The 26,401-nt window shown below is 39.4% G+C and overlaps 1 protein-coding gene across 1 annotated transcript in view; it reads left to right on the forward strand.

Annotated features, from left to right (window-relative positions):
- The first annotated feature begins 223 nt into the window (after positions 1-223).
- arhgap24 (Rho GTPase activating protein 24) overlaps positions 224-26,401 on the forward strand; it is an 85,233-nt gene continuing 59,055 nt past the window's right edge. The window contains exons 1-2 of the mRNA XM_059358213.1: positions 224-649; positions 14,288-14,515. Coding sequence (XP_059214196.1) covers positions 14,303-14,515 — 213 coding nt within the window. The 5' untranslated portion in view covers positions 224-649; positions 14,288-14,302. The remainder of the gene's footprint in view (positions 650-14,287; positions 14,516-26,401) is intronic.

The following is a 26,401-nucleotide window of genomic DNA, read 5'->3' on the forward strand; positions in this document are numbered from 1 at the left end:
TCTGAAATACAAGAGAAAGTCAGCTGCACTGCTGGAGCACTGCTCAGTCAGAGCTCAAGACTTCCTAAAACATGCTCACACACACACACACACACACACACACACACACACACACACACACACTTTCCCCTCCCTCTCTCCTCCCTCCTCCTCTCTGTAACCAACATACACACACACACACTCTCCTCAGACTGAGTGTGAGCGTCTCACCAGCCAGGATGACTGGAGGACTGCATAGGCTGCAGTGTTAGACTGTGTGTTTGTGTGTGCATGTGGGTGTGCATGTGTCTGGGCGGACTCCCGCTGTAATGCTGCCCCATGTGTGACTGTGCTGACCGCGACAGCCATCCTGTTCACAGCGGAGACTTTCTCAGCATGCAGATGGTGTGAGCAGTCAGGGGAAAAGTTTATAACAGCTCGTCTGAGCCTCGGCTAACTCAATCCACTCTGCACACACTTTGGTTTGTTCAGCAGGGGAGCAGCAGCAGCAGCAGCAGCAGCAGCAGCTGAGCTGGAGTACAACTTCTGCTCGTCTCAGCTCAGGATCTCTGTTGATGTTGATTGATTACCTGTCACTGGATTGGATACTAAAGGTGTGCATCACCACACGTCAGAGCTGAGGGATTCAACCAGGCTGCTGATTTGACAGGTGAGTCTGCTCTTTGAGTTTTATAGTATGTTTACGCCTCTAAAGTAATGTTATATATTCATGTTTTTTTGACACCTAATAGGAATGTGAAGATGCTTTAGGCGTCTGGCCTTACTGACTGCTTCAATCTTAGAGGGGTTAAGTGACAGTTTATGTTATGTAATATATATTTTAAGCAGGTATCCCTGAAACTGAACTTTATATAAAATTACAGAAGTAACAACCCAGTCTGTAGCATAGCAGTTTATGGTGGGTGTGATGACAGTTGGTGGCCTTTTGAGGGATCTGTTTAGTATTTTTGCATGCATTTAATTTGCTTGCACATCTGATCCCCGACCACAAACAGAGGTGGTCAGCATGTGTCTTCAATTTACTGAACAATGGTAAGACATCAATGCTTTTGGTAACTAAATTGGCCTTTTTTTCAAACCAACTTGCAGAATCTCTAATTCTCTCAAGCATTTGATCATTGAAGGTTCATTAATGTGATGTATTTCCACTGTGTTAAACTAGTGACTCCAGCTGTGCCACCAGCAGTAAGCATCATATTGAGATTGGAGTTGAGATGCACTGGAGGAAATAAGTGCATCTCAACTCCGTTTAAGTGACTCCGAAGTTTAAGTGATGACTCACACCAGGGTGGCCTGCTGGGGATCTGTAAGACATATAGTGAAAATTAGTTAAAGCTGCAGTCTTTATCTAAAGCATAACCACTCTACTATTTGCCTGTAGGTGCATACTGTAACTGAAACACTAATTTACTATAAGTCACAATAGCAATACTTGTTGGACAGCTGGGAAGCATTCATTTTCTGTTCTTTACCTTTTAGGTAATCATTTAAATAATATTCAGTGCACTCATTGTGCTGTCGCTCTGTTAGGCCAGCACTTTGCAGGGGCTTGCTAATTCTGGTGCAGACATACAGATGGCGAGACCGTTGCATATGCCATCCAAAACACTGACCCCCTGTCTGTCTGTCTGTCTGTCTGTCTGTCGGCTGGCCAACCCAAGAAGGAAACTCAATTATGTCTAGATTAATGTGCTAGTTATGCCACATGTACAAGGATGTCCCTGACTGTGTACCCACAATGCACAAGGGCTGCAGAAAATGACAAAGAGATAAGATTTCCGATAATGAGGATGTAAAGATGAGAAGAAAATGCCAATGATGGGCAGTGTTGATAAAATATCATGGAGGGCAGAAGAGACATCTTTGCAACTTGTGTCCCCTACCTGGCACATTCATGAAAAAGGAAGATGTGAAAGAAAACAAGGGATTGCTGAGGTAGGAGGAAGATATGATGACCCCCATGTGCCAGGAATGTCTGCAGCACACAAGCTGTGCTGCTGGAAAGACCAGGGATCAGGTTCCCCGTGTCAGCTGCTGCACTCGACTGTTCCCAGGTCTAACTCTGTGATATCTGTTTATTGGGAGAGAGAGGGGGGAGCGATGGAGACGAGCAAGACTGAAACTGCAGCAAAACTGCAGTAAAAATTCATAGGTAAAAGCAAAGTGTGACATTTTGAGAAATACTAATTTTACTTTCTGGCAGACAGATGAGAAAAATGATACCAGTCTCATGTCTGCCTGTTAAATATAAGGCTACAGCCAGCCGCTGGCAGCTTAGCTTAGCTTAGCATAAAGACTGGAAATGGGAAACATCCAGCTGTCCTCTGTCAGAGAGTAACAAAACTAATGCTCACTAATTAAGACATTTGCTGCATCAGAAATTCCACACTAACATGCTATTACATACACTTAGACAGTATGGGAAAGTTTTATTAGTTTTATTTAGTTTACCAATAGTAAGTTGTTAATATGCTAATCCTTCGCGACATATATTTAGTTAAAACTGTACACAGACATAATATTTACTGTTTGAATTGATAAACTTTTGTTTTTGTAGATATTCACTTTTAATTCTGAATTTGATTTACATAGCATCATAACTTTTTAGGAATCAGGGTTGTACAGTATGCAAACACTGAATACTACGTCTACATAAATATCCCAGAATGCAATGCGGTTGTGAGGACTAGTTCAAATCAGACAATGGTGGACAGTGACCAAGACATGATTTATTTATTTTGCATTAAATGTGTTTCCTTTTTATTTATTCCTTTCCTGCTTGGCACTGCTAAAAGTATGTTTAGCTGTGAGTATCTGTCACTGGTCTAATCATCTGTCTCCCATATAAAGAGAAGCTCTTGTCTGAGGAAAAATGAGCGATGTACTACAAATATGAAGTAAGTTAATGATGATGGTCTTTACAAATTAGGAGATATTCAAGGACCCTGATACCTTTCCACCTAGTTTGGTCACTGATGTTGGCGCCCATCTGGGATATGACATCTTTGGAGGCTCATGTCTAATTTACAAACAGGTGGACAAAATAACTTTGACAATTGCCAACTTACTTACATAATCATCTAGACAAAGATAAGATAACTATTGTTAAGCTAACTGATTGGTAACAAACGAACATGTTGGTTAATCATAAATAATGAATCTACTACAGCAAAATGAGACGCATTACAGTAGCCTACCTTTATTTCATATAATATCTTGAATCTTATTCAAGATATTATTCAATCTTATTGTTTTTGTTAGTTCAGCAGTTCTTTTGACACTTAGGAAACAGTCATTGGATGGCACTTATCCTCCACAAATGGCCAACTTGCTTCTGATGTCAAACTTTTCCTTTAAAATCTGTAAGTTCACCCACAGAATCTGCAGTAAGGTGACATTTATGAAGGTTAAAATGTGGAGTCAGCTTTCCCCAAACTGCAACAGCAACAAGAACATCTCTCAGGGGAAAATGACTATGATCACAGGTGTGATTTTCACTTCGCCCTCTCACTTCGTGACCGCAGCATCTTGTCTCTTATTTTGTCCTGAAAATATCCTACAGTATCATCATTACCAAAGATAGCCACATCAACAGTATCATTCACTCAGCTATAGCGCCATGTCCAACACATGTAGAATGAGTCAATGCGAAGTCTTCACACTCGTTTCTCCACTGCTCAGTTTCCCAGACATACTGTGACACATGGCGTGGAGGAAAATGGAGAGGGAGGGGTGGAGATGCTGGTGATGGGGTAACGAGTGTATCATACCAAAAGGGCTGCATTGTAGACTATGAAAGGGGGCCACATATGGCGTCTAAATCGGTGTGTAGACAAAATAGACACTGACTCATCACGTTGATTCATGCAGGAAAGCCAGGGAGTTTATTTGCCGTTGAAACAAAACGGAAAATTTATCTCCAAGAACTTATCCTTCTATGTTTGTGATACATTATATCACCCACCCTCACCTCCCATCCTCTCTTCCTGCTTTGATCCATCCACCTTTCTCCCCGTGACTCACAGTCGGCTGTGTGGGAAGAGACTGACAGTGGACTACCACGTAATAAAGAAAAGCTTCTGAGATCGCGACCTCACTTTATCCCCCTTCAACATTAAATCATGACAGACCTGAGCTGTGTGTGTATTGGATGGAGAAATGGATCAGGGTTTTGTTTTTTTCCGTGTGTGAGTACTTCCATCTGTGACCGCTCTGAAGCCCTTCCTCTTTCACATCCTATCCAACGATTAGCACACCAACAGCACAGCAAGAAACATGCCCTCCTCTCACCTCTGTGACTTTTCAGCAGGAGTCTAACAGAAACAGACCGCTCTCGAGGTAGCAGCTTTGGTAGCAGAGGGTTATATTTGTCTTTAACACATGTGGGTCACGGAGGCCCTACTGTGCAGACTTTAAGGGGGAAGGCTGCTTGGGGGATATTTAAAGGATTGACAGCACTGACTGGCAATTAGAAGTTCATGTTTCCTGTGTTACTTTCTTTTTTTTTTGCTGTTTGCAGAGCACTGTGCACATAAACAAATGAAAACAGGGTATTTGTCAAATCTGTTGGCTTTGATCTGAATATGCCTCAGAGGAATGGTTGCTGATTAAAAACACAGACAGACTTTATGTCATAGACGGGTGGATTCAATCAGCTGTCAAACATGCTGACTTGCATATGCTATGAAGTTGGCACATCCTGCCAACTTCCCACATGTCTATCATATGTCACTGCCAACTTTGTGGTGGTGTACTGGAGGAGAGAAACATCTGATGAAGTTTATTTCCCAGGAGCAGAAAGATAAATAATTAATGTGTTGCCATTCAGATAAATAGATGGATAGAAATATGCATTTTGGTGCTTCGTCGCATGTAGATCAGAATTTTATGGCTTATAACATCAAAGTGTCAGTTATCTTGTGTAATTGGGGACATGGCCAAAATAGCGCTGGTCCTTACCTTGCTAACATGGCTTGAAACATGTTTTCATATAAATGTCTTCACATAATTTTCCTGCTAAATTGAGGAACAGAGGACTGGAGTGATCAATGCATCATCCAACAGGGTAGCCTTTTAGAAATAGCAACATGTGTTTCTTTGCTTGATTAGCAAGCATCTCTTTGTTTGGTATAATCTTGACAGCACTTGAACTGACAGCGAGATTATTTTTAAAATGGTGCTTTTTTGAGAAGTGACAGGCCCAGGGACTAGGCCATAGATAGATATAACAATTCTAAGTGTCAAAAGATTTTTGTCAGACTTGATGAGGCTAAATGGTAGCACTGTTTTGACCCTCCACAGTGACTTTTCTGCTTAATGCACCACTGACCTTTGCATTATCCAAGGAAAGTTGGCACAGGCTTTACTGGCAAGCACCAGGGGCAATGTGGAGAACAGCAGCTGCTGAAAATGCAAAAACTGCAGACTGAAGACAGACAGATGGTAATGGGTGCTGTCTGCCACATGTTAAAGGACACGAATAAATGTCTGCTATTCATCAGTGAATCATTAAGCGTCAAGCAAGAGATTATTTGCATCACTCTGATCACTGATAATCTTTAATGTGAACACACAATGCACATTACTGCTGTGAGCTTTGAAAAAATTGTGACTTTTTATATATAGTCCTTGGTGACTGTTTGGCAAACCCCTCCCCCAACAACTATTGTCCAATCCTTACTTAGCAATCGCATGTCACAATCTGTCAAAGGGCAAGAGCATCCTAAGAGCAAAATACTTACTACTTTTTTAGTCTTTCTGAAAACCAAAAACTCAACAAAGAAAAATATGGAGATAGATATACAGATATGGATTAAACTTTCTGCTTTAAATTGAGCCTCTTTTAGCACAATACCATGTATAGGCATCGAGTGCATATTTAAGGCACTATTAAACTTCAAAATTACAGACGGAAACATAGAAACGTCAGCCAATCAATTAATCTAACTTAATTAATCAGCCCTGATTGCTTCCAAATTGGGTCCTGTTTACTGTGTTTCGGAGAAGAGTCCATATAAAAATGACCCCCTGTTTTGGTATTTATCACCTCAGAGGTGAAATTTTTCTGAAAGCTCATAAAATAAGATTACTTTATTAATCCCACAATGGGGAAATTCAACCTCTGCATTTAACCCATTCTTTTTTACACACAAGTGAACACACCATGTGAGGAGCAGTGGGCAACACATTACCGCGCCCGGGAAGCTGTGCAGGAGGGTTAGGTGCCTTGCTCAAGGGCACTTCAGTCCTTGACCTGTCAGTACTGGGATTCGAACCGGTGACTCTCCAGTTACAAGCCCGATTCCTAACCTCCGGACTGCCCATGAGGTGTGAGATGTTTTCAGAAATAGCGGAGGCCATTGAAGTTAATTTCTGTGTGTATGGTAACTTAATATATTGTAATTTTAGTGTAGTTGTTTAGTTCTTTTACTTGGTATATGTCTGAGGAAAATGTTGATATATTAGACTCATCTTGTTCCTCTTTCATTATGCCTTATCCTACATTATGCTACTTACTTGCTAGCATGCTAAATTGTTAGCCTCGGCAGCTTCTAAACGCCAACAGTAATGTTAATGTTCAGTTGCCCAGCAGCGTTTCTCATGACTTTATCACTTGAACACCAAGCATATTGTGTACACGACTTCCAAGGTCGTAACCACAAGCTCATGAGTTGCTTTTGAAGGCTGCAAAAGTTACAAATTTTTTAAATGTTGTACATGATGTCTGTAAAATGCACTTAGCACGTTCATGCGACCACAGGATGGGAAAGACAGTAGATCCAAATTTGTTGAGTGCACTTTTCCCTCGACAGACTGCTCCCATGCGGCTGTTGTGACTGGCCACTTCCTGTGGTCCCAGAAGATTTCCTACCACTGTCCCTACCCGACACAAACATTTTTTGACAGTTTGGGCAACAGTCTGTAAAGTCCCAGTTACGGGAATTGAATGCCCTTCTTTTTTTGCAGCCCAAAATGTATGATTGAGGTAACTGTTGTATTTTTACCCCCCCAAAAAATCTTCCAGAGCAAACTTTAATTTCCCAAAGGATGAGCCAGATTCAATATCCTTTCCTCCAAAGCAGCTCAATTCAAACAAAGCAGTGTCAAGCAGTAGTTCAGGCTTTCTGTGAGCTGTTGCTTCAGTACTTTCCCATATGGGGAACAAACACTCTGTGCAAGCACTGAAAAGTAGCAACCTCCTGATGCTGTGAGACGAGTCCTGTATTGACAAGAAGGTCTGCGGGATCACATCAAACCTTTAGGTATACTTATTTACAATTTTATTCATGATGTTGCCTCCATATGGTGCTTCATTTACACAAGGAAAATATTTTACTGATGTGCACATGCTGCTATCACTGCATGCTGAATTATCCATGCCATAGCAGTCGCCAAAACACAGAACCCCTTTGTTTTATCGTGAAAAGGTTCATCATCACAAGTATCAGTTTATATCAAATGTTCGTGTCCCAGGAAACAATTGAAAATGATTTATTGGGAAATCCAGTGTCTCCTTGGCTGCCCTGAGTACGACCTTCATCACCGAAGACACGTCCAGTAGCTGTATTTTACGATTTCACTGACAGACGCATTTTTAAAGCAACAAGGCGTTGTCCCTGATCCAGAGACGGCCTGGCTCAGAATTCATTTTCCTGATGGTCACAGACAGACAGAGAATACTAATACCTGCGTCCAAATGGAGACAAACACTTCTAGTGGAGTGAAAGATGTTTACCACTCACAGAAAAGTCAGACCATGCCTTTTTTCTGTTACTTGTGGAATTTATTCCATTTTATTCGGCTGCAGCAGAGCCACAAATAAACTGCATCCTGCTAAGAAATTACAGTGCATGCCACAAAACCTTAGGGGGCTGATTCGTGACTATCTATCAGTGTTTGTGGTATGTGTAAGTGCATATGTGTGTGTGGCCGTGTGTGCTGTTGTTTTTTATAGTGAAGGTCAGGTTGTCTCCTCCCACTGACTTCTTACTATGGTCAAAGTCCTCAGACATGCTGTGAGAAAATTCTGGGATATTCTTAAACTCAAGAGACAGAGTCAAGTGTTGCTAGACAAGAGCAGATGGCAACGCAGAGCGTTAATTGCCACTTTGGAGATGAAATACTCCATCAAACTGCCACGTTCATTATTCTAGAGCTCAGAGTTGATGTCATCACCAAACTTAAAGAAGAAAATAAGCCCCCATGTTGCTGTTTACTTTTTCTGTCTAGTGTGTAAAGAGTTTCATGTCAAAATTAGTTCTCCTACAGCAATTTTGAATAAACAAATCTTGTTTAATTTGAACTGTAACATACATTTGTAATACTTTTTCTAACAAGGCTGTTCAGTTGAGTATCATTTAAAAAGTTTTGATAACAGCAATAATACAAGTACCCTTAAAAAGTAAGTAACCCTGCTTTCCCTGAAATAATCCTTCCACATTTTATGCATTTATTTCTACCACACACAGACATGTAGTATAGCCAAAAATTTGAAAGTTTTGGTGCTATCTTGTACGTTGAACTGCAATCTCAATTTTACAACACCACAAACTGTGCGATTTGTAGTGGGCCGGTCATTGGCTCATCAAATTAAAGGACACTTGAGGTGATTGGCTGCATTGTAAACTAACAAATAGTCCTTTTTTTTCTAGATCTGGGTCATAACGGCTCGCCTTGTTAGCCACCTGTCAATCAAAGGTAGTCATGCCCCAAATCATACAATTCTTTATAATTTATTTTCTTCTAAATGTGGCCCTTATTTGAACTGTTAACATCCAATTGTCTTGAAGAAGAATTTTTTTACTAGCGATTGAGACTATAGTGTTATCCTAAAAAAATTTTTTTGAGGTAATATATCAAGTGAGAAGTTTTCTAATTTTTCACTGAAAAGAATGGACAGAATTTTTTTGCAGCCAAACTTAGCGCCCCCTGCTGGAATTTTCGGTAGAAAGCAGGCTTAAGGCACTTCCTGGTTTGCCTCCATGCTCAGACCCGGTGGATGCCGCCTGATCTGGGTACAAAAACAATTGGATGTAGGTATCTTTTGACTGGAGACTACTTGGTTATTTAGGTTGATACCTGAAAAGTATTGATCCCTTACCCAGCTACCCAGCCCTTGTTTTCAATTCGTTTGCACCTTAGAAATCTTTAATTTGCCTTGTAAAGTAGGTTTCTCTTTGTTTTAGTGTTCCCTTTTCAACCTCATTATGATGGGAAAATATTATACACTGTATATAGTATCTAGTTCTGCTGCTTATTTTGAGGCTCAAAGGGACAGAAGCAACACTACTGCCACACACAAAGATACAGTACAGACACACACCTGCACACGCAGGTGCTTTACAGTGACACATAATGCGCTTCTGGGAGGCTGCTTTCAAATGTGCTGAATAAACAAAACATTCAGGTAGTGATGTGTTCTTCACCATGGAGAATTTGCAGTTGCATCATAAAAGTGCTTACAACCACATCTGGCATCATCAGGAGGGCCACTGGAAAGTATCTGCAAAGAGAATGGCTACATAAAAAAATTCAGGTTTGAAAACCAGGTCAATTATACTGTTTTGCCCTGAACCCTGGTTGGGTTGTTGCTTCAGAAAAATCTGATAAATTCCCTTCAAAAAACTATTTGCTTTGCTAGCTAGCTCATTGGCCTGGGAAAACATCCTGTGTTATAATGACTTATAGTACAAACATATGTGCTTTGGTGCAAATGTGTTTATAATAAGACTATAATAGTTGGGCTGGTTATTAAACTGTATAAAGTAAGCAATTATTCAATAGAGCGAGCCAATGAGGAAGTGATCAGTTCCCTGTCAGATACAGCAGATGTTTTCTGAGACATTTCTGAACTGCTGCAACCTGTTCTCACTCCCAACTCCCAACAACACTCCACAATTCATGTTTTAAACACGTAGTTAATGTTGTGAACTGGCACCAAAACGACTTGGTTATGGTAAAGAAAAACATTTGGGTTTGGGTTAAAATAATAACTTGTCTACGTTTCAACTGGATGTAGTTATGTTTGCGATGTACAGCGTGATGTAGATTTTTGCTACCAATAGGTTTACATTGGAGTTGGTTGAAAGCCTGGTGCGTCTTTAACTGACCCAACGGATGTCAAAAACATTTCAAAGTATCTATGGTTTGCAAATAATACAATGCAACAGTTTGTCTTTCAACTGGGAAGCCAGACTTCAGACAAAACTGTTAATTGTTCTATTGTAACATCAGGGGATCATCCTCAGGGCACCACAAATATCTGTGAGAAAGAAAGAGATATTGGTCTAGACCAAAATGTCTCAACTAGATCCACACAACATGCCGAAAAAAACATTAGGTTTATTTGTTTAGCATTTCTTCCTTTATTTGATAGTGCAGAGACAGAGTCCGGAAACAGGAGAGAGAAGAATAAGACATGCAACAAAGGTCTCAAGGCTAAAATCTAACCAAGGAAGTAAGAGTAATGTGGCATGCACTGTAACCACTCGGCTGCCAAGCTTCTCCTAAAAAACAACATTGAAATGAATTACAAAAAAAGTACCTCTCCTCTATGTAATCTTAATATTCCATCATAAAAGAAGTTGCTTATTCCACCACAATTCATCTGTTGTGCATAAAATATAGCATTACTTTATGGCTGTTGTTAACACATCATTTCCCCGTGATTCTGTAAGATATGTCTGCTCCAACCCACAGACTGACTCTTAGCGGGAACATAAAATTAAAATGAGTAAGTTTCTAAAGGTCACAATTCATCATGTTGGCCAAAGAGCTGCTAACTTTTCTACTAATCTTACTCCATTTGTCTGTTGATTTATAGATTTTGTAATGATTATGCCTTCTATCCCACTATGACAATTTATTACCCCTGTACTAGACCTCAGTGTAATGTAAATTTTAAATAGTGTTTCTCCACTCTGCTAGCTCCAAGTTACTTACATTATGAAACCTCTCTCTCTGTTATTTACCATTCCACTTTGCAACAGCACAGGCCAGTCCCAGCAGTGCTGTTAACTAGACCCTGTGCAGGAGGCATGAAATTGTAAAGGGGCTGTGGCACCAGACTGGCAACACAGCAGGTGACTCCATCAGTAGATGGGTGTATCAACCCTAGACTGATTTATGCTGTGTGTGTGTGTGTGTGTGTGTGTGTGTGTGTGTGTGTGTGTGTGTGTGCTTACAGATTATTTAAACTAAGAGGATCAAGTGTGTATGAAGCACCAGGGATATAGAGGTTATTCTCTCTAATATTAGTGTTAAATGATCCCACAATATGAAGAATTTTCCGTAGCTCCGATGATAGCTTTTACCGCTGTTGAAATATGAACACTGGCCCCTTTTTTTCCCCACATTGATCCAGCAAGAAAGTTGAGCAAAGACGAAGTAGAGATGGACAAGACCTCCACAATTCAGAACAATTTTCTTATAGGAATGCAGAGCGTGTTTGTGCGTGCATACAGGACACGCTTACTTGGACTGTGTGCAAAGAACCGGAGGAAGTTTTGAAATCACAACAGCAGCCCCTGTGCACTTGCTCCGCTGCTGCCTGGAACACTGCTGGGCTGCATCTGGTCCTCATCTGGACCTGTGGGCTGTTTGGACTTTCACCAAGCCAAGCTCAGCCAGAGCCACTGATAACATGGCAATGCTTAAAGCTGACAGCAGCAGTCTGTGTGCAGCAGGGGTAGCATATGTGACTGAATGATGCAGATCTATTATGTGTATGGAAACTATGTGTAGGGTGATTTATTGCATGTGCTGTATTGTTTGTGAGTCAACCCATGTATGTATTGACTTGTGTGGAAGTTTTGGCTCAAGGAAGACAAGGATATTTTGTTGCATTTGTCTGTATATGTAACCATAAACTAACTTTGGGGAAGCAGGGAGAGCTGATTGTTAAAAGGACCACCCTTTCTTCAGAGGTCAACTTCCCACTTACATTAACAGTGCTTCCCCTGCTGATGTGCCTTTAAGCTAAGAATCGCTGCTAGGAGCCCTGGTCTTTAGGCAAGCCTGACATTTAACTCTTTAGTTAAAAAAAGGGGCATGTAAAAACAGGATCTCCATTTGGAGGATCAATGATGAGTTATCCGACTTTTATGAACCTCTGCCGGCAGCCTAATGCACAATCTCAGCCAACACTGCACTGGCACTGTTTTTAAAAATACAAGGACTAGACAGGAGAGTCTACAGCTGTTCTGTGGCTCAATGAAGCTGCACTTAGACACTATAGCATTGTTGCCATCATATCATCAGTATAATTACCTTCATCTTGCCAACCTACCAACTGATCTTCTTTTTTGAGTGTCCTTGTTCTGTTCTGTGTTTTTTTTCTATTGTTGTTTTTATTTATGCTACCTCAGTATTTTATTCAATTGTATTTTATTGTACTTGAGTACCGGACTGCTGTGACAACCGAATTTCCCTTCGGGGATGAATTAAGTAATCTATCTATCTATCTATCTTAGGCATATTGGTGCTTTTACCGTACAAGCTATACATGCAGTGATGCAGTGGACAGCTTTAGAACTGATCTGTCTGTCTGACATAGAAGGAGGAAGTTAGAGGCTCTAGAACTTCACATGTCTTTTTAACAGCAGATTTGTTGACAGGTGTAACTGATGGCTCTGTTCCATGCAAGTGACCCAGGAAATAAAGACGGTTTTCCAGCATGCACAACAGCAGGTTTATTTGTTATGAGTAACACCTGTGATTTTTCCTACCTAATGCCAGCTCATAAAAAGGCCTGTACAGTGAGCTGGTGGTTGGTTGTGGTGAGTGGGTCTGCATAAAGGTGCATCTATACATTAGAATATCATGGAAAAGTCCATTTTCAGTAGTTCAAGTCAAATAGCCCCAACCAAGTATTGAGTGCATATATGGACATACTTTTCAGAGGCCAACATTTCCATATTAAACATACTTTTTAAAATTGGTCTAATATTAAACATTTTTTGAGACACTGAATTTTAGGTCTTCATTAAATGTAAGCCATAATCATTATAATTAGAAGAAATTAATTAAATTAAGACATGAAATGTTTCATTCTGTGTGTAATGGATCTATATTATGTGTTATTTCCACTTTTTCGAATCGAGATCGAATCGAATCGAATTACTGACATAAATGAACTTTTTATGATATTCTAATTTATTGAGATGCACTTGTACTTACAGGTGCTGGTCGCCACAAATGTAATCAGTTTTGCAGGTACTTGGTCATAAACCAAAGTGTGGGATAAATTAAAACAGATAAAAAGTCAGGAGGATCACCAAATGTCTTTAAATTCATCCTGAGTGTGGTAATAATGTTAATTTCTTGACAACCCATCCAATGGTTGTTGAGACATTTCACTTAAAACTACAAATGTCAAGCTGGTGGTGCTGGAGGGAAAGTCAGCAGAATTCACCCTTTCATGGGGTTGTTAATGTCTGTGCAAAATTTCATGGCAATCCGTCTAAGAGATATTTCAGTTGGAGCCATGACCGAGATTTTTCACAACCTTAACAATGTGGCTTTAACATAACTATGCACTTACCATACAGCACAGACTCTAGATCTGATTCCATCTGCTTGAATAAAAACTGTTCTGTCATATACCAACTTCAAAACAGTTAAAAGGTTCAAAGAGACAGAGAGGCAATTTGTTACTCTGAGACAGGAGAGACACTGGCAGGCTGACTTATGTAGGTGGGTGACACAAGAAACAGATAAAAGAGATTAGAGGTTTGGCCTGTGGTCCTCTTATCTGGTTTATGAATTCCGCCTCCCACTTTTCCTCTGCTGCCCTTGTCTCCTCGCACTCACTCAACACTCAGCACTCTGTCTGCCTCTCATTCCATAATCTTTCTGCTTTAGCAAACCAAAAAAACAGCCCATAATATTTCTCCAAATCACAAAAATTAAAAAATTAAAAAAAAAAAATTTCACCTCAAGTGGTATGTAGCAACTGAGATAGTTTAGTTATTATTTTATGAGGTTTTGAGGAAGACATTTGATGCATTTTAGAACTGAAAATGACCTTCTAGAAACTCATTTGACAGGAAGAACTCTACTGAAAGTCTTTCTTATTAAAATAAAGAAAAGCTTAAATGAACACATTTATGTCAGACTGTGATAACTGTAATTATTAAATTCTCCCTATCGCACAAGTGCAGAAGAGAACATTTATAAATTCTGCAGCATCTGTTTGCAATATGTTGCAGGTTGTGTTGTTAAATGTTCACCCTTTCACGTCTTGGAATCTCCATCTTCTTTAAACAAATGTGAACTTTCCTTTCTGCAGATAAGAGTTGCTGTAATGGACGACCAGTGTGTGTCCCATAGCAGTCCCCAGCGCAGCGGATGTCAGGCCAGCAGCACAGAGATCCAGAAGCAGGGGCGGCCGAGTGTCATCAGATGTGGGTGGCTCAGGAAGCAAGGAGGTTTTGTGAAGACTTGGCACAGTCGTTGGTTTGTTCTGCGAGGGGACCAGCTTCATTATTACAAAGACGAGGAGGAGACCAAGGCCCTGGTAAGACTGCACACATAGTGACGGTGTTTACATGCACACTACTTTTCTGTTATTATTTCAAATGTGACAATATTCTCAATATTATTATATGGAATTTGATTCCTTTTGGTTTTTCTGAACATGGCCTTATTCTGAATGCAGCATTTTCTGATTAAGACATGGGAAATGCCCATATTAACCAGGTTTTATGAGCATTCTTTGCATATTTTCACAGTCCATTTTGGAATTTCCATCATATTTGGGGTTTTTATGCAGTTTGTGACACTGTCTACTGACGACACAGGTGTCTTGCCGGTTTAAGGGCAACTATGTGCATTTCTATATTTGTTGAAAACATAATGACTAACCAGTAGTTTGGGGTAGAGATGCATGCACAAAAGATAAGGCCATATTTCTGCATCAGAAAAGAAACACACCTACTTTAAAACATTATGAAACATATGAAGTGGATATCAACAGGTATTGGGGCATGCAAAAAAAGGTGGTTTAAAGAATGAAAGAGGGAGGCTGTGTTTATAGGGTAAAACTAACTTTGAAAAAAATCCTATTTTGATGCAATGAAACAAAATAGCAGAAGCAATTCAACTTGTCTTTGACTAAACATGTAATAAACAACATCTTAGGGACGAGAATTCAGCTGTTGATTTGAGTGTGAACTACTGCATTTCAGTGGGAATATTAGTGCGGTATTTATTTTCATGAGTAAACAGCTTAGTAGGAATATCCTGTGCAAGAAAATGTAATAAAGAAGTAAAGACTAGCTAATTTTGAAATTATGGAATCAAACATCACAAATTTCAGACTGCTGTGGCTCTCTACATGCCCCAAGTCCTTTAATCATGCAGGAACTTGTATTAGCACTATGAATATTCACATTAATCCATTTTGCATGATCAAATGCCAGAACTAAGTGAATGGAAATACACTGGGCTGCTGTACAACTATGTAATGTTGACAGATTAATCAACAAGTCAGTTTAATCTCCTCTGAGCTGATCAAGCTGGCAAACTGAAGTGGCTCCAGCAGTAAACTCAGCTCGTTAGCTCTTGAACACTGAGCAGTTTATCAGATCAGGGAGGTGAATGCTGCAGGTGGAAATATTTTGGTGCTGTGACAGCTGCTGCACCTGTTCTCAGTCGGGATAATTGATTTGGAACAAGTTAAGCATGGCCGCTCGCCGGCACATAAAGTCATAAGAGGGAAAGAGTCGCATCTGGACACACAGCTCTTTGTCCAGTCCAGAAGTGTGTGTGATTAAATGTGTTTTAATGTTAAAAAGCCAAACATTCATGAAAGCCAGGAAGTCCTAGAAATTAGGTCAAAATGATTACACACCTCAGGACATGTCCAGCCATCAAAGACAACACGTTAACAGATACAATCTGCATTCTCTTCAAGCAACAAGATAATCTGTGTGAGCCATCAATCACATCTCAGCCTCACACTGCAGATTTCATTACAGATAGCCGGGACTCCAACATGTGCCTGTTTTTTTAGTGGGTAAAATAATCCTCTGTGTCTGCAGCCAAAGTCACCCCTCCTATTACAGATAGTGTCTCTAGCCTGGATTTAATGGCATCAAAACAAAGAGAAAGATACAGCTATTTAAGGTAAAGATAAAAGTGATTTTTATTAAGACAAAAATGGCTAAAACCATATATATATATATCATGTTTTATTATGTAATTTGTAGCAAGTATTACAGTATATTTTCCATATTGAGGACAATTAAATTAGAATAAATGAAATAGAAAATGTGTGCATAGTAGCAGCATTATTACCAGTCCAAGCTTGAAGAAAAACGTGTTTATTTAGAGGTAAATAATATAGAGCTTGATGGCTTTATAAATCTTATTCAAATCACTCTCCAAAGACCAGAATGCATACTGGTTAATAATCAAGTATCTGGCTAATATCCTCTCAATTCTATGAATTTAAAATTACTTTTCTGTACTTTTGCAAACAAAGTACCATCTGTCGCCATCTAAAGCTTCACTTCCTGTAATTATGTTATTATGTTGTGCAGATTTGAATTAATATGTCAGAAAGTTTGTGTGAATGCTTTGACTTTCACATGGAAATGAGTCTAGAGACAAATTCTGTTAATCTCAAACACTCACAGAGTGCCTTGTCTCTGAAACAAAGGACACCTGGGGTCGACACGCACCTCGCAGCCAAATGAGACAACAAGATCCGACTCTGATTCAAATGAGCCTTGAGTTTGTTCTGACTGTTAGATGAAAAGTCAGAGTAAACTGTTGTGAGCTTGTTGTCTCTGAAGCCAACACATGGCGCTCTCCTGAAAGAAGAGGAGACAATGAGTGATGCAGACAATAAGGCTGTCTCTAACGTTACTGTAACCGGGCAGCCGCTCTCACTGAGCATGTGTAGACCGGACAAAGACGCAGACAGACAGACTTTGATTCTCATTACAGCGAGAAATCACAGACATGTGGAAGAGAAGGGATTCATTTCACAAGATTAGTTAAATCAGGGATGTTTTCTGCATGTTCTCTGCTGAGGTTAACTGACAATTAGAATAAAGCATACTTCAGTTTTCAGGCTGCTCGGGGATCAGTTTGCTGGGATTGAGTGTCAGGCAGCCAGGGACAACTGAATACAGAGTACAAGTGGTATTTAAAAAGAAGTTTTACAATTTACAGTCTTCTTTGCTTTCTTTGCAAAGTTAAAAAACACTTTTATACCTGCTGTTTGAATATGGAGCTGCAGCCAGGAGACGATTAAGACTGAACGCAGAGGTAAACACTAGAAGACCTTGAAAATACTTTTTAAAGATTAAAGTCTTTCACCCACTCACATGTGAGTTTTTGCAAAGAATCTGGATCTTGTTTTGCAAGACTAGATTCCTTTTGTGAATTTTTCCATCCTGTTTGTTCCTGCTGGAAAATATTACAAACTACCTTTAATAAATGCAACATATTAGTAATTCTTCATGTGTTGGCAAAATTCTATAACTCTAGAGACACAAGATAAACAAGGTCATATTGTGCAGTATTCCTGTCACCTAAGTGTTAATATGATTCATAAACATAAGCATATAAACTTTACATTTAGGATTCTGTCACCTTAAATTGCTACCAGCCTCCGCTGGTTTGCTGCGTTATTTTAGTGGAAAAAGATTATGAGAATGAGAGGCAAGCTGTTTAAAAATCAAGATTTCTCACTAAAATTATTGTCAGTGGATCAGATACACGTGGAATTAAACACCAACTCATAACACCGTCTTGTTCACTCCACAGTTCCACCAGTTTCTCCTTGCTTGCAACAGTCCAAGAGAAACGAGACTTGTTCACATTCTTGCACCTCCGACCCCGAGTTTCCTCAATGTTTACTGTCTACCAATTTACTGCTTTGTGATTGGTGCTTGGAAAGAGCGCATCTGTCGGCTGTTGACAATGTTCACATGACTGGATAGTATGAGTAGTATGAGCCGAGACTAAAAACGTACTCTTATCTCATAAATAAGATTTTATCTGAACATCAAGGGGAGAAAAGACTACATTTTTATGAACACCTTACACCCAACAACTGACATCATAAGAGCGTGTCACAACCTTCAGCGAAACTCTCACGATGCTATTCTGAAACTGTAAATTTATCTGAAATTGCTCGGTGAAATCTGTGTTTTTTTACCTTCAGACAGAGAAAGGCTTGTAGAACCTGATAATGTAATAAATTCCCGATAATGTAATAACCCCAATAATGTAATAAAAATCTACACTTGAGTCCATTGAAAATGTAATAAAACCTGATAATGTAATAACTTCCAGATAATGTAATAAAGTGCATTTCCCAATAATGTAATACACTTTTTTTTAACCAATAATGTAATAAAGCATAACATTAATGGAGGTTATTACATTATCAGGTTAGCCTTCATTTCGCAAGTCCTGATAATGTAATAATTCCCCAATATTGTAATAATTTAACAGCAGACCACCCATTACTTGATTTCAAGTGGTGATACTGTGTAGGCAACTCTAGCTCAAGAGCTCTAGCGCCACCAACAGGTCAAAGTTGAATGTTTATTAACTTTTGACCCGTTCATCCGTTTTTCACAAACAAGGTATCCATGACACACGAATGCATTCAACAGCTTCTTGAAATCTGCTTGGTGCTTGGTGTTATACTTTATTACATTATTGGTAAAAGTGTATTACATTATTGGGAAATGCACTTTATTACATTATCGGGAAGTTATTACATTATCAGGTTTTATTACATTTTCAATGGACTCAAGTGCAGATTTTTATTACATTATCGGGGTTATTTCATTATCTGTAATTTATTACATTATCAGGTTGTACAAGGCTCTCTGTTTGTACCAGGTTCAAGTCTTGCCAGTATGCAGATTTATAGATATCTAGAAGATACAGTATTATATTTGATTCAAAGTTCATCACAGTCAGCCTGTTAATTAATTTCTATTAATTAGCAGTTATTCCCTGATTTTCCCCCTAAATCTATTGGTAACTCCTTACTTATTTATTGTGGAGTGTTTATAGAAGCCAGCTGTTTCACACCAGAAGCTCTGTTCTTTGTCTGCACAAAAAAATACACAAAGGACCACAACCATTTCTAATATCTATTCCACTCAAACAATATCCTCTTTTTCCAGAGGAAACTGGAAAACACTGGAGCACAATTGAAAACTTCATTCTGCTCCTCTACCCACACATCTCTGTCTGGCTGATTTCCCAGCGAGCTCAGCTCAGCCAAACCCAAGCCACACCAGCAGCCCAAGTCTCTGAAGGTTAAAGCGTTCGACCTGAAGGTGGGACACTGGCCAGATACAGGGAGAGGAGATACTCCTCGCTGCTATTTCTGGGCAGCTCCGGTTCTTAATACAGAAGCACCAACAGTCTTGCTTTAGTTCTTGGTGCTGTGAATATCCTCAGGGAATGATGCTAATGCTGTGAAGCAGTTCTTGATAATAATTTACAGACAATGACAGGAAACAATTTGTTTCCCTTTGAAATATTCTTGCCATCTATATTTATCCACCCAGAAATATAATTCATTAATGTCCCTACAACTTCAGCTACTCTTCCATGTTTTGTAACTTTCTGTTCTTTCCTACTTCAGAAACGAAGCCAACATAAATTTCACATACCTAGAACTGCAGAGAATGGGAAATTTCAATAAAACTAGGTCAGACACAGAGCAGTGTGTTCAAAGTCCTTAAATCTTTGTGACCTCCAAAGCGGAGCAGGATGGAACAGCACAGAAACAACACCCTAACAAGACACAGTATCCAACAGAATGCAAGATAACTAGACGCCCCGAAAACATGAGCACATGTAGGGCAAACAGGAGAGAGAGCTGAAGAAGTTCCCGGTCTCTAACACTGACATTCAAGATCAGGGGACCATCCGTTAACTTAGAGTGTGAGCCTAGAGTTAAATCTCCCTGTCCTGAACCACAAAACGCAGGCATGTGAAGCCATATTTAGATCAGCTATTAATTAATTCTCACACGTGCTTTGAAGTCTCCATTTGTTACCTGTCACATTAGCCTAATTGCTGCTTCCTCAGTGGGAGGAGGAACATCTGCCCCTCTCTGTTGCCTATGAAAACACAGAGACCAACAAACCTTGGACTGATTAGACACAAAACAGTCACATAAAACACAAAAAGCCACAATTTCCTGATAAGCCACCTCTTGTAGTCATGCAAATAAAGACTGTTGTCTCTTAAGCGAATACGATACTTTCCACGTCACTGAGTTGCCTATAGTTGCCTACACAGAGCTAATACTCACACAGAAACAAGTTTTAAACACAATACATGTTTAGCTTTGAAAATGATTCTGCAAACTTGTAAGAGTGCAGTTGCCAATTTACACATGCAGAAAATATAGTGAAACATCAACCGATGTTGTGTTGCTAGCCACCTGCACTGCGTATTATTTGTTTCTTACGAAGATAAAACAATTTAGATTTAAAATTAAAAAAAAAAAATTTCTAAATAAAAAATTTAGAAGTGTTAGATAATTTATCTTGTTTTAAGAGTTAATTTCTTATTTTAAGCGTTCAACATGCTTATTCCTAGGTTTAACAATCTTAATTTAAGAAATCTTGTCAAGTGAAATTATCTGTCCATGCAGCAAGATCATTTCCATCAGATTGAGTGTTTTTATCTTGTTTTTAGACACCCCTTTTCTGCAGTGTGGTGACTGTACGTTTATCTCTGTTTTTGGTCTCCACCAACTCCCTAGGGAAAAAGTCTGGCTCTGAAGCAGCTAAATTAGGGCTAAGCAACCTGCGGCTCTGGAGCCACATGTGGCTCTTCAGTCCGTTTGCAGTGGCTCCCTAAGGCTGTGACAAAAAAACTATACAAAATGAAACAGTTGTTTAATTACATTTTAATTTTAATTTATCTTTGGTTTTAACATTTTAGTCAACAAAAACACGAAAACATGCACCAAGTCTAGTTTTGAGTTTCTCTGGCACACATTTCTTCGGTGTCCAGCCTTTCATTTGTACTTGGGTCCTTGCTGCATTCTGACAAAAACAAATTAATAAATGCTCATTATGACCTATAAGTAATGTTGGTAGGCTGATTTAGAGTTAATAGGCTGGTTTATCTTCATAGTAAGGCTTATAATAAGGTTTGTGGCTCCACAACATTGTTTCTCTTCTTTTGGCCAACAATGACTCCACTATTTTCACTAGCTAGTTGCTTACTATGTTCATCTGTTGTTTGGTGGGGGTACAGTGGGATTTGGTTGCTTTTTTGTTGAAAATAAATGCGTTCTTCCTTTTAAACAAGAACAGTAAAGGTACAACTGATGCGGCCAAAACAATGAGCTAAAAGAAGCTAAACCTTCGTAGAGTGGGGAGGAACTGTGGAGTCTGGTGATAAATCTTTGTGGGTTTGTTACTAATAGTGTCGTTAGTCATTTGAGCCTTTGTTATTATAAGAATATTGATTATAGCTGCTTAAAACTTACTAGAATGCTCATATGAATTGTTTTTGTAGTGGTTGCATGGTTTGTTTTGGACTCAGCACTTACAAATTCCTACCAGTAGGGGGGCATACAACAGGTTGTAATGGTAATAATGTGAGCTAAATGATTCTCTCCAGATTTAAGGATTTAATTTAATCAATTACTGTGTGTCTTATTGTGCAGGTGTTCATTATGTTGTTTTATGTACTTGTATGTACAATACACATCACATAGTAAACATACTGTACTAAACTGGTACTAATGAAATAAAGCGCGACATATACTAGCAATAAGTAACTTAATATATACATAAGATGTTTTAAAATGTGGCAGCTCAAAGGAATTGTGATGTTTGCAGATAACTTTATTAGCACAAGCATATTATTACTGTCAATACAGGGGACCATGTTGTGTCCCATACAGTCGGGGCCAAACCTCTTAGAGCAACTTGTGGAATCTGAGGAATGGGAGTCAGATGGAGGTGAAGGGTCACCCAAAAGCATGCGCAGGGTACGGCACGTGTGGGCTTAGCGTCAACATGCCATCTGCCTGCCCTTACTCGCCCATGGAGATGTATGCACGCACAAGCATGCATGTACTCACTCACATTCTCTCACACACACATACACACACACACACACACACGCTCAGATTTCATGTGGCACAGCCGTAAACAAAGACAGTATTCATTCAACGGGCAAAATGGTATGATTATTGTAATTTAAACCACTTAGCATCATATCTGTATTCCAGTGAGCGAGGTAGCATTATGAATGAATGACAGAATTGTGAATGAATACATTGAACCAATTTAGTATTATTATAATGTATTAGGAAATGAAAGACATATTAGAATGTGATTAGGATATTACGATTCTAGCCACAACAAGTCTTACAAGTTAGTCTGTTAATATTCATAGCACGAGGGGGCCGAGTCGGAAATCAGACAAAATGATCTGAAGGAAAGTGCTTTAATGAGAAATTGCATGAAATCAATAATGCAACAGTGCAATAATGCACTGCTTGAGCTGGAAACCGTTTGACCTTGGCATTTAAAGGGAGTAAATAAAATGCCACTGTGCTTCTGTAATTATTCATGCTGCAAGACTGTGTCGTCTTGCTGCTGTTTTGATGAAACATCAACACTGTACCGTTTGTCTGACCTTCGCCCGCTGCAGTTACTCTGTAGTCACTTTTGACACTGACAACCTCTTTTACAGCAGAATGTATGTGTGCTTGTGAGGTGTGAAGGTTGCGGTGAGTAACATTACATCCAGGCGTGATCTGACTTGAATGTCAGAGGAATGTGGACAATAACGTGGACATTATCCAAACACCCTCTTGTTTGCGTCAGTAAATGCACCCCTGACATCATCTTCTGGCTCCAGATCCAAACACAGACCTTACATGTAAGTGTGACAGTCAGTCTGAATGCTTATTTACACATGGCTGTGTCACAAAAGTCGACATAGGTGAAAACCCAAATACTGCATCTTTTCTTATTCCTATCATTATTTATTGGCATTATTTTTTTCTTCAGCAGGCTCAAAACTTTAGAGCAAGAAAAACTAAATTGTTACTGTTCTGGCTGTCAGTATTCCTCGTACGCACACAGACTAAATGCAGAGACTATTCCCGGTGTGGTGACTGCATGTCTAATAAGCTCTGTATTGACGGATGGAAAAGTCAATTAACTCTCCCTGGACTTGCAACAAGTTCCTGCAAGTTCTGTTTTCTGAGCACTTTCTCTGTCTCAAGAACCTTTAGGTGGGTACTACTATAAAGTTGAGGTATGTGCAGGTGTACTGGTATTTGTACAAGTGGGAGACCATGTTTCCTCTCAAGAATTGAGTATGCAGAGAGCTGCACGGATTCACATCAGAATTCTTCAAGCACAACAGCGGTTTCAGTTGATGTCCGCAGGCAGAAGACCATGTCTGACTTAAGATACTTGACTTTCTGGTGGCTACGTGCATTAGCCTGTACATTGTCCTACAGAATAGAGCTGTCAGTAGTTTCTTGTTTCCATACACTTTTTTATGGGCAGTTTGAAGAACTTTTGTAAAAAGTTATATGAAAATGACAGAATAAAAAAAAAGTCCTCAACTGCACAAAAAAGGTTTCACAGTTTTTAAGAGTTTATTTGCTAAAAAAAGATATGAAAATTCAGAATAAATTCTGACTGAACAGCTGTTTTCTCCGTCAGAACTTTCCGGAAATCATATTAATTTGTCTTCAAACAGCATGAAACATGACCAATAAATGGTGACAAGAAAGAACAATTTAAATTTGTCCAGTTCAACCAGATTCCGGAAGACTTCTCTCCATATTTCCCCCATAGAGAAGTATATTGACCAGGGTGATTCTTTTATTTCCAGTTTGGAAACTCTTTACTCTATTTGCGGAGGGATTACAACCATGTGTAGCTTATAGCAACTTCTCTTTACAAACTCTGCTGTAGACTTGTATTTGCTCTAAAAAACTTTGCTTTTGATACCTGAAGTTACAAGTTTCAAACCTTCTCATTTCTATCCGGCTGATGGTTTGCCAGATTATAACTTAATAAAATTAAATGTGGACACGCTAAGAGACATTTTAAGGTTCTATATTTGAACTTTGTGTGGCAAGCCACTGCAGTCAGTGACAGAAGTGACCTGTCAGACAAAAATGTGTATCAGCAGTATCAGTTCATGCCATATAATCCACCCCACTGTGTCCTCTGAGACGCCCTGCAGGGAGAGCTGAGTGCAGAATCAGGTATCAGAAACACAAAAAGATATCTGTTATAGGTATGGAGCCTATACATTTAGTTCTCAAATCGAAGCCTCAATAAGGTTCTCCACATCATCAGCTTAAGAGAAAGCTTAATGTGTAGCAGGAAGTAAAAGGTTTATATTACCACTAATGGTACATCAAGGTAGAGCATATGTGCAGAAGGACATATCAATACACACTATATGCACACATGCAGACAACTAACATGCACAAGACACAAATTAAATCCATTAACCAAATCCAATCTAAGTTAACACGTGGCCTTGCTGCATAGCAATACATGGTTACACAATTCACCAGAGGTGTGGACTCAAGTCACATGTCTTGGACTCGAGTCAGACTCGAGTCATGAATTTGATGACTTTTGACTCAACTTGACAAAATGTAAAGAGACTTGCAACTCGACTTTGACTAATAACTCCGGACTTGTGACTTCACTTGGACTTGAGCCTTTTGACTTGAAAAGACCTGCTACTTTCCCCAAAACCTAAAGATTAAAAAGTCTGTTACTAGGGACTAGTAACAGACTAGGCTCTATCTCTCTTTGTGTAAATATGTGCGTCTCTCGCTGTGTGTGTCTGACATGTGCTGTTGGCACAACATCCAATCAAATTCGATCCACGTTATTTTGATCCGACAGCATCCATCCAGTCAAATTGCAGGACAACCAAGGAAGACTGGAAACTGTCAAAAAATGGCGCCAGTTGGCAAAAATCATACCAAAGAAGAAAGAAAGAAAGTTTGTTCGGGTATAAAAACTATGAAGTGGTAAAAAAAAAAAAAAAGGAATTGCAGTATGCTCTTTTATGCACTTGATTTTTTTTTCAAATGTATTTGAAGAATGTTCTTGCAAAAAAAAGATTTGATAAATAAATACAGATTTTAAAAGCATACATGATCTGTGTAAATATTATTACTCTGTTGTTAAAAGGGCTTGAAACGATTCGAAACTCAAACTGTAGGATTTGGGACTTGACTTGGGACTTGACTGGGACGTGAGGGCTAAGACTTGAGACTTACTTGTGACTTGCAAAACAATGAGTTGGTCCCACCAACTCTTGAGGGGCGGCTGTGGCTCAGTTGGTAGAGTCGGTTGGCCCCCAACCGAAGGGTTGGTGGTTCGATCCCTGACTGTCGCAGCCTACATGCCGAAGTATCCTTGAGCAAGATACTGAACCCCAAATTGCTCCCGATGGTGTGTGAATGAATTCCCAATGGTGGCAGGTGGGACCGGTAGCCTCTGCCACCAGTATGAATGTGTGTGTGAAAGGGTGAATGAGCGCAGTCTGTAGTGTAAAGCGATTTGAGTGGTCGCAAAGCGACTAGAAAAGCGCTATATAAGTGCAGGTCCATTTACCATCCACCACAATAATGCAAAAGCATGCGATCATAAAATTCCTATTTTTATCTGGAATGTTTACTGATATCTCTGTTGCAAAGGGATTATATTATTCCCTGTAAGCAATAACTGACCCTTTTTCTAAGGGCAAGCAGATAATGAATGAAGACACCGGTATGTCAGTACTTTAGGATCTTTGAATCAAAGTAAAGTATAAAATTATGAAAGTAGCCTACTGGGGCTTTGCTGCATCTAGTACTTTGCAAAATAGTGTAATAAAATACAAGATATCAATATGGAAAATGAATAGTCACATTGAATCCCCTGTTGGTATTCATGCTCCCCAGAGGAAGAACTCTTCATAATTTGCTCAAAATCTCCTCTAATCTGTTTCCTGAAACTTTACCAACAAAATATTTATTTTTTTCATATTTGATGAAGGTCATGTTGCTCAAAATCTGTGCCAGTCATTTCCTTTGGTACACCCAAACTAAATGTCACCACATTATCATTTCAGAAGATAAAGTGTACACGAAGACTTTATTCTGGCCTACTTTTTTTTTTTTTTGGTCGCCGGTTAACTTCAAGTCCCGGGGATGTTTATCATCTGAGACTCCAGGCAGTCTGCTTTGAGATGTCACACAAACAGTATGGGACACCACCAACCTACAGTGGAAGAATAGTTAATGAACAGGAACAGGGTTTCTCTCTGTTCTGCGGTCGCTGCAGCTGTGCTCTAGTTTTTAAGGTGGGACTGTTACTGTATCCGAGGGTCCTGCTGAAACAGCTTCAAACTAATTTCA

This window comes from Centropristis striata, chromosome 19, assembly GCF_030273125.1.
Source record: "Centropristis striata isolate RG_2023a ecotype Rhode Island chromosome 19, C.striata_1.0, whole genome shotgun sequence".
Classification (NCBI taxonomy): domain Eukaryota; kingdom Metazoa; phylum Chordata; class Actinopteri; order Perciformes; family Serranidae; genus Centropristis; species Centropristis striata.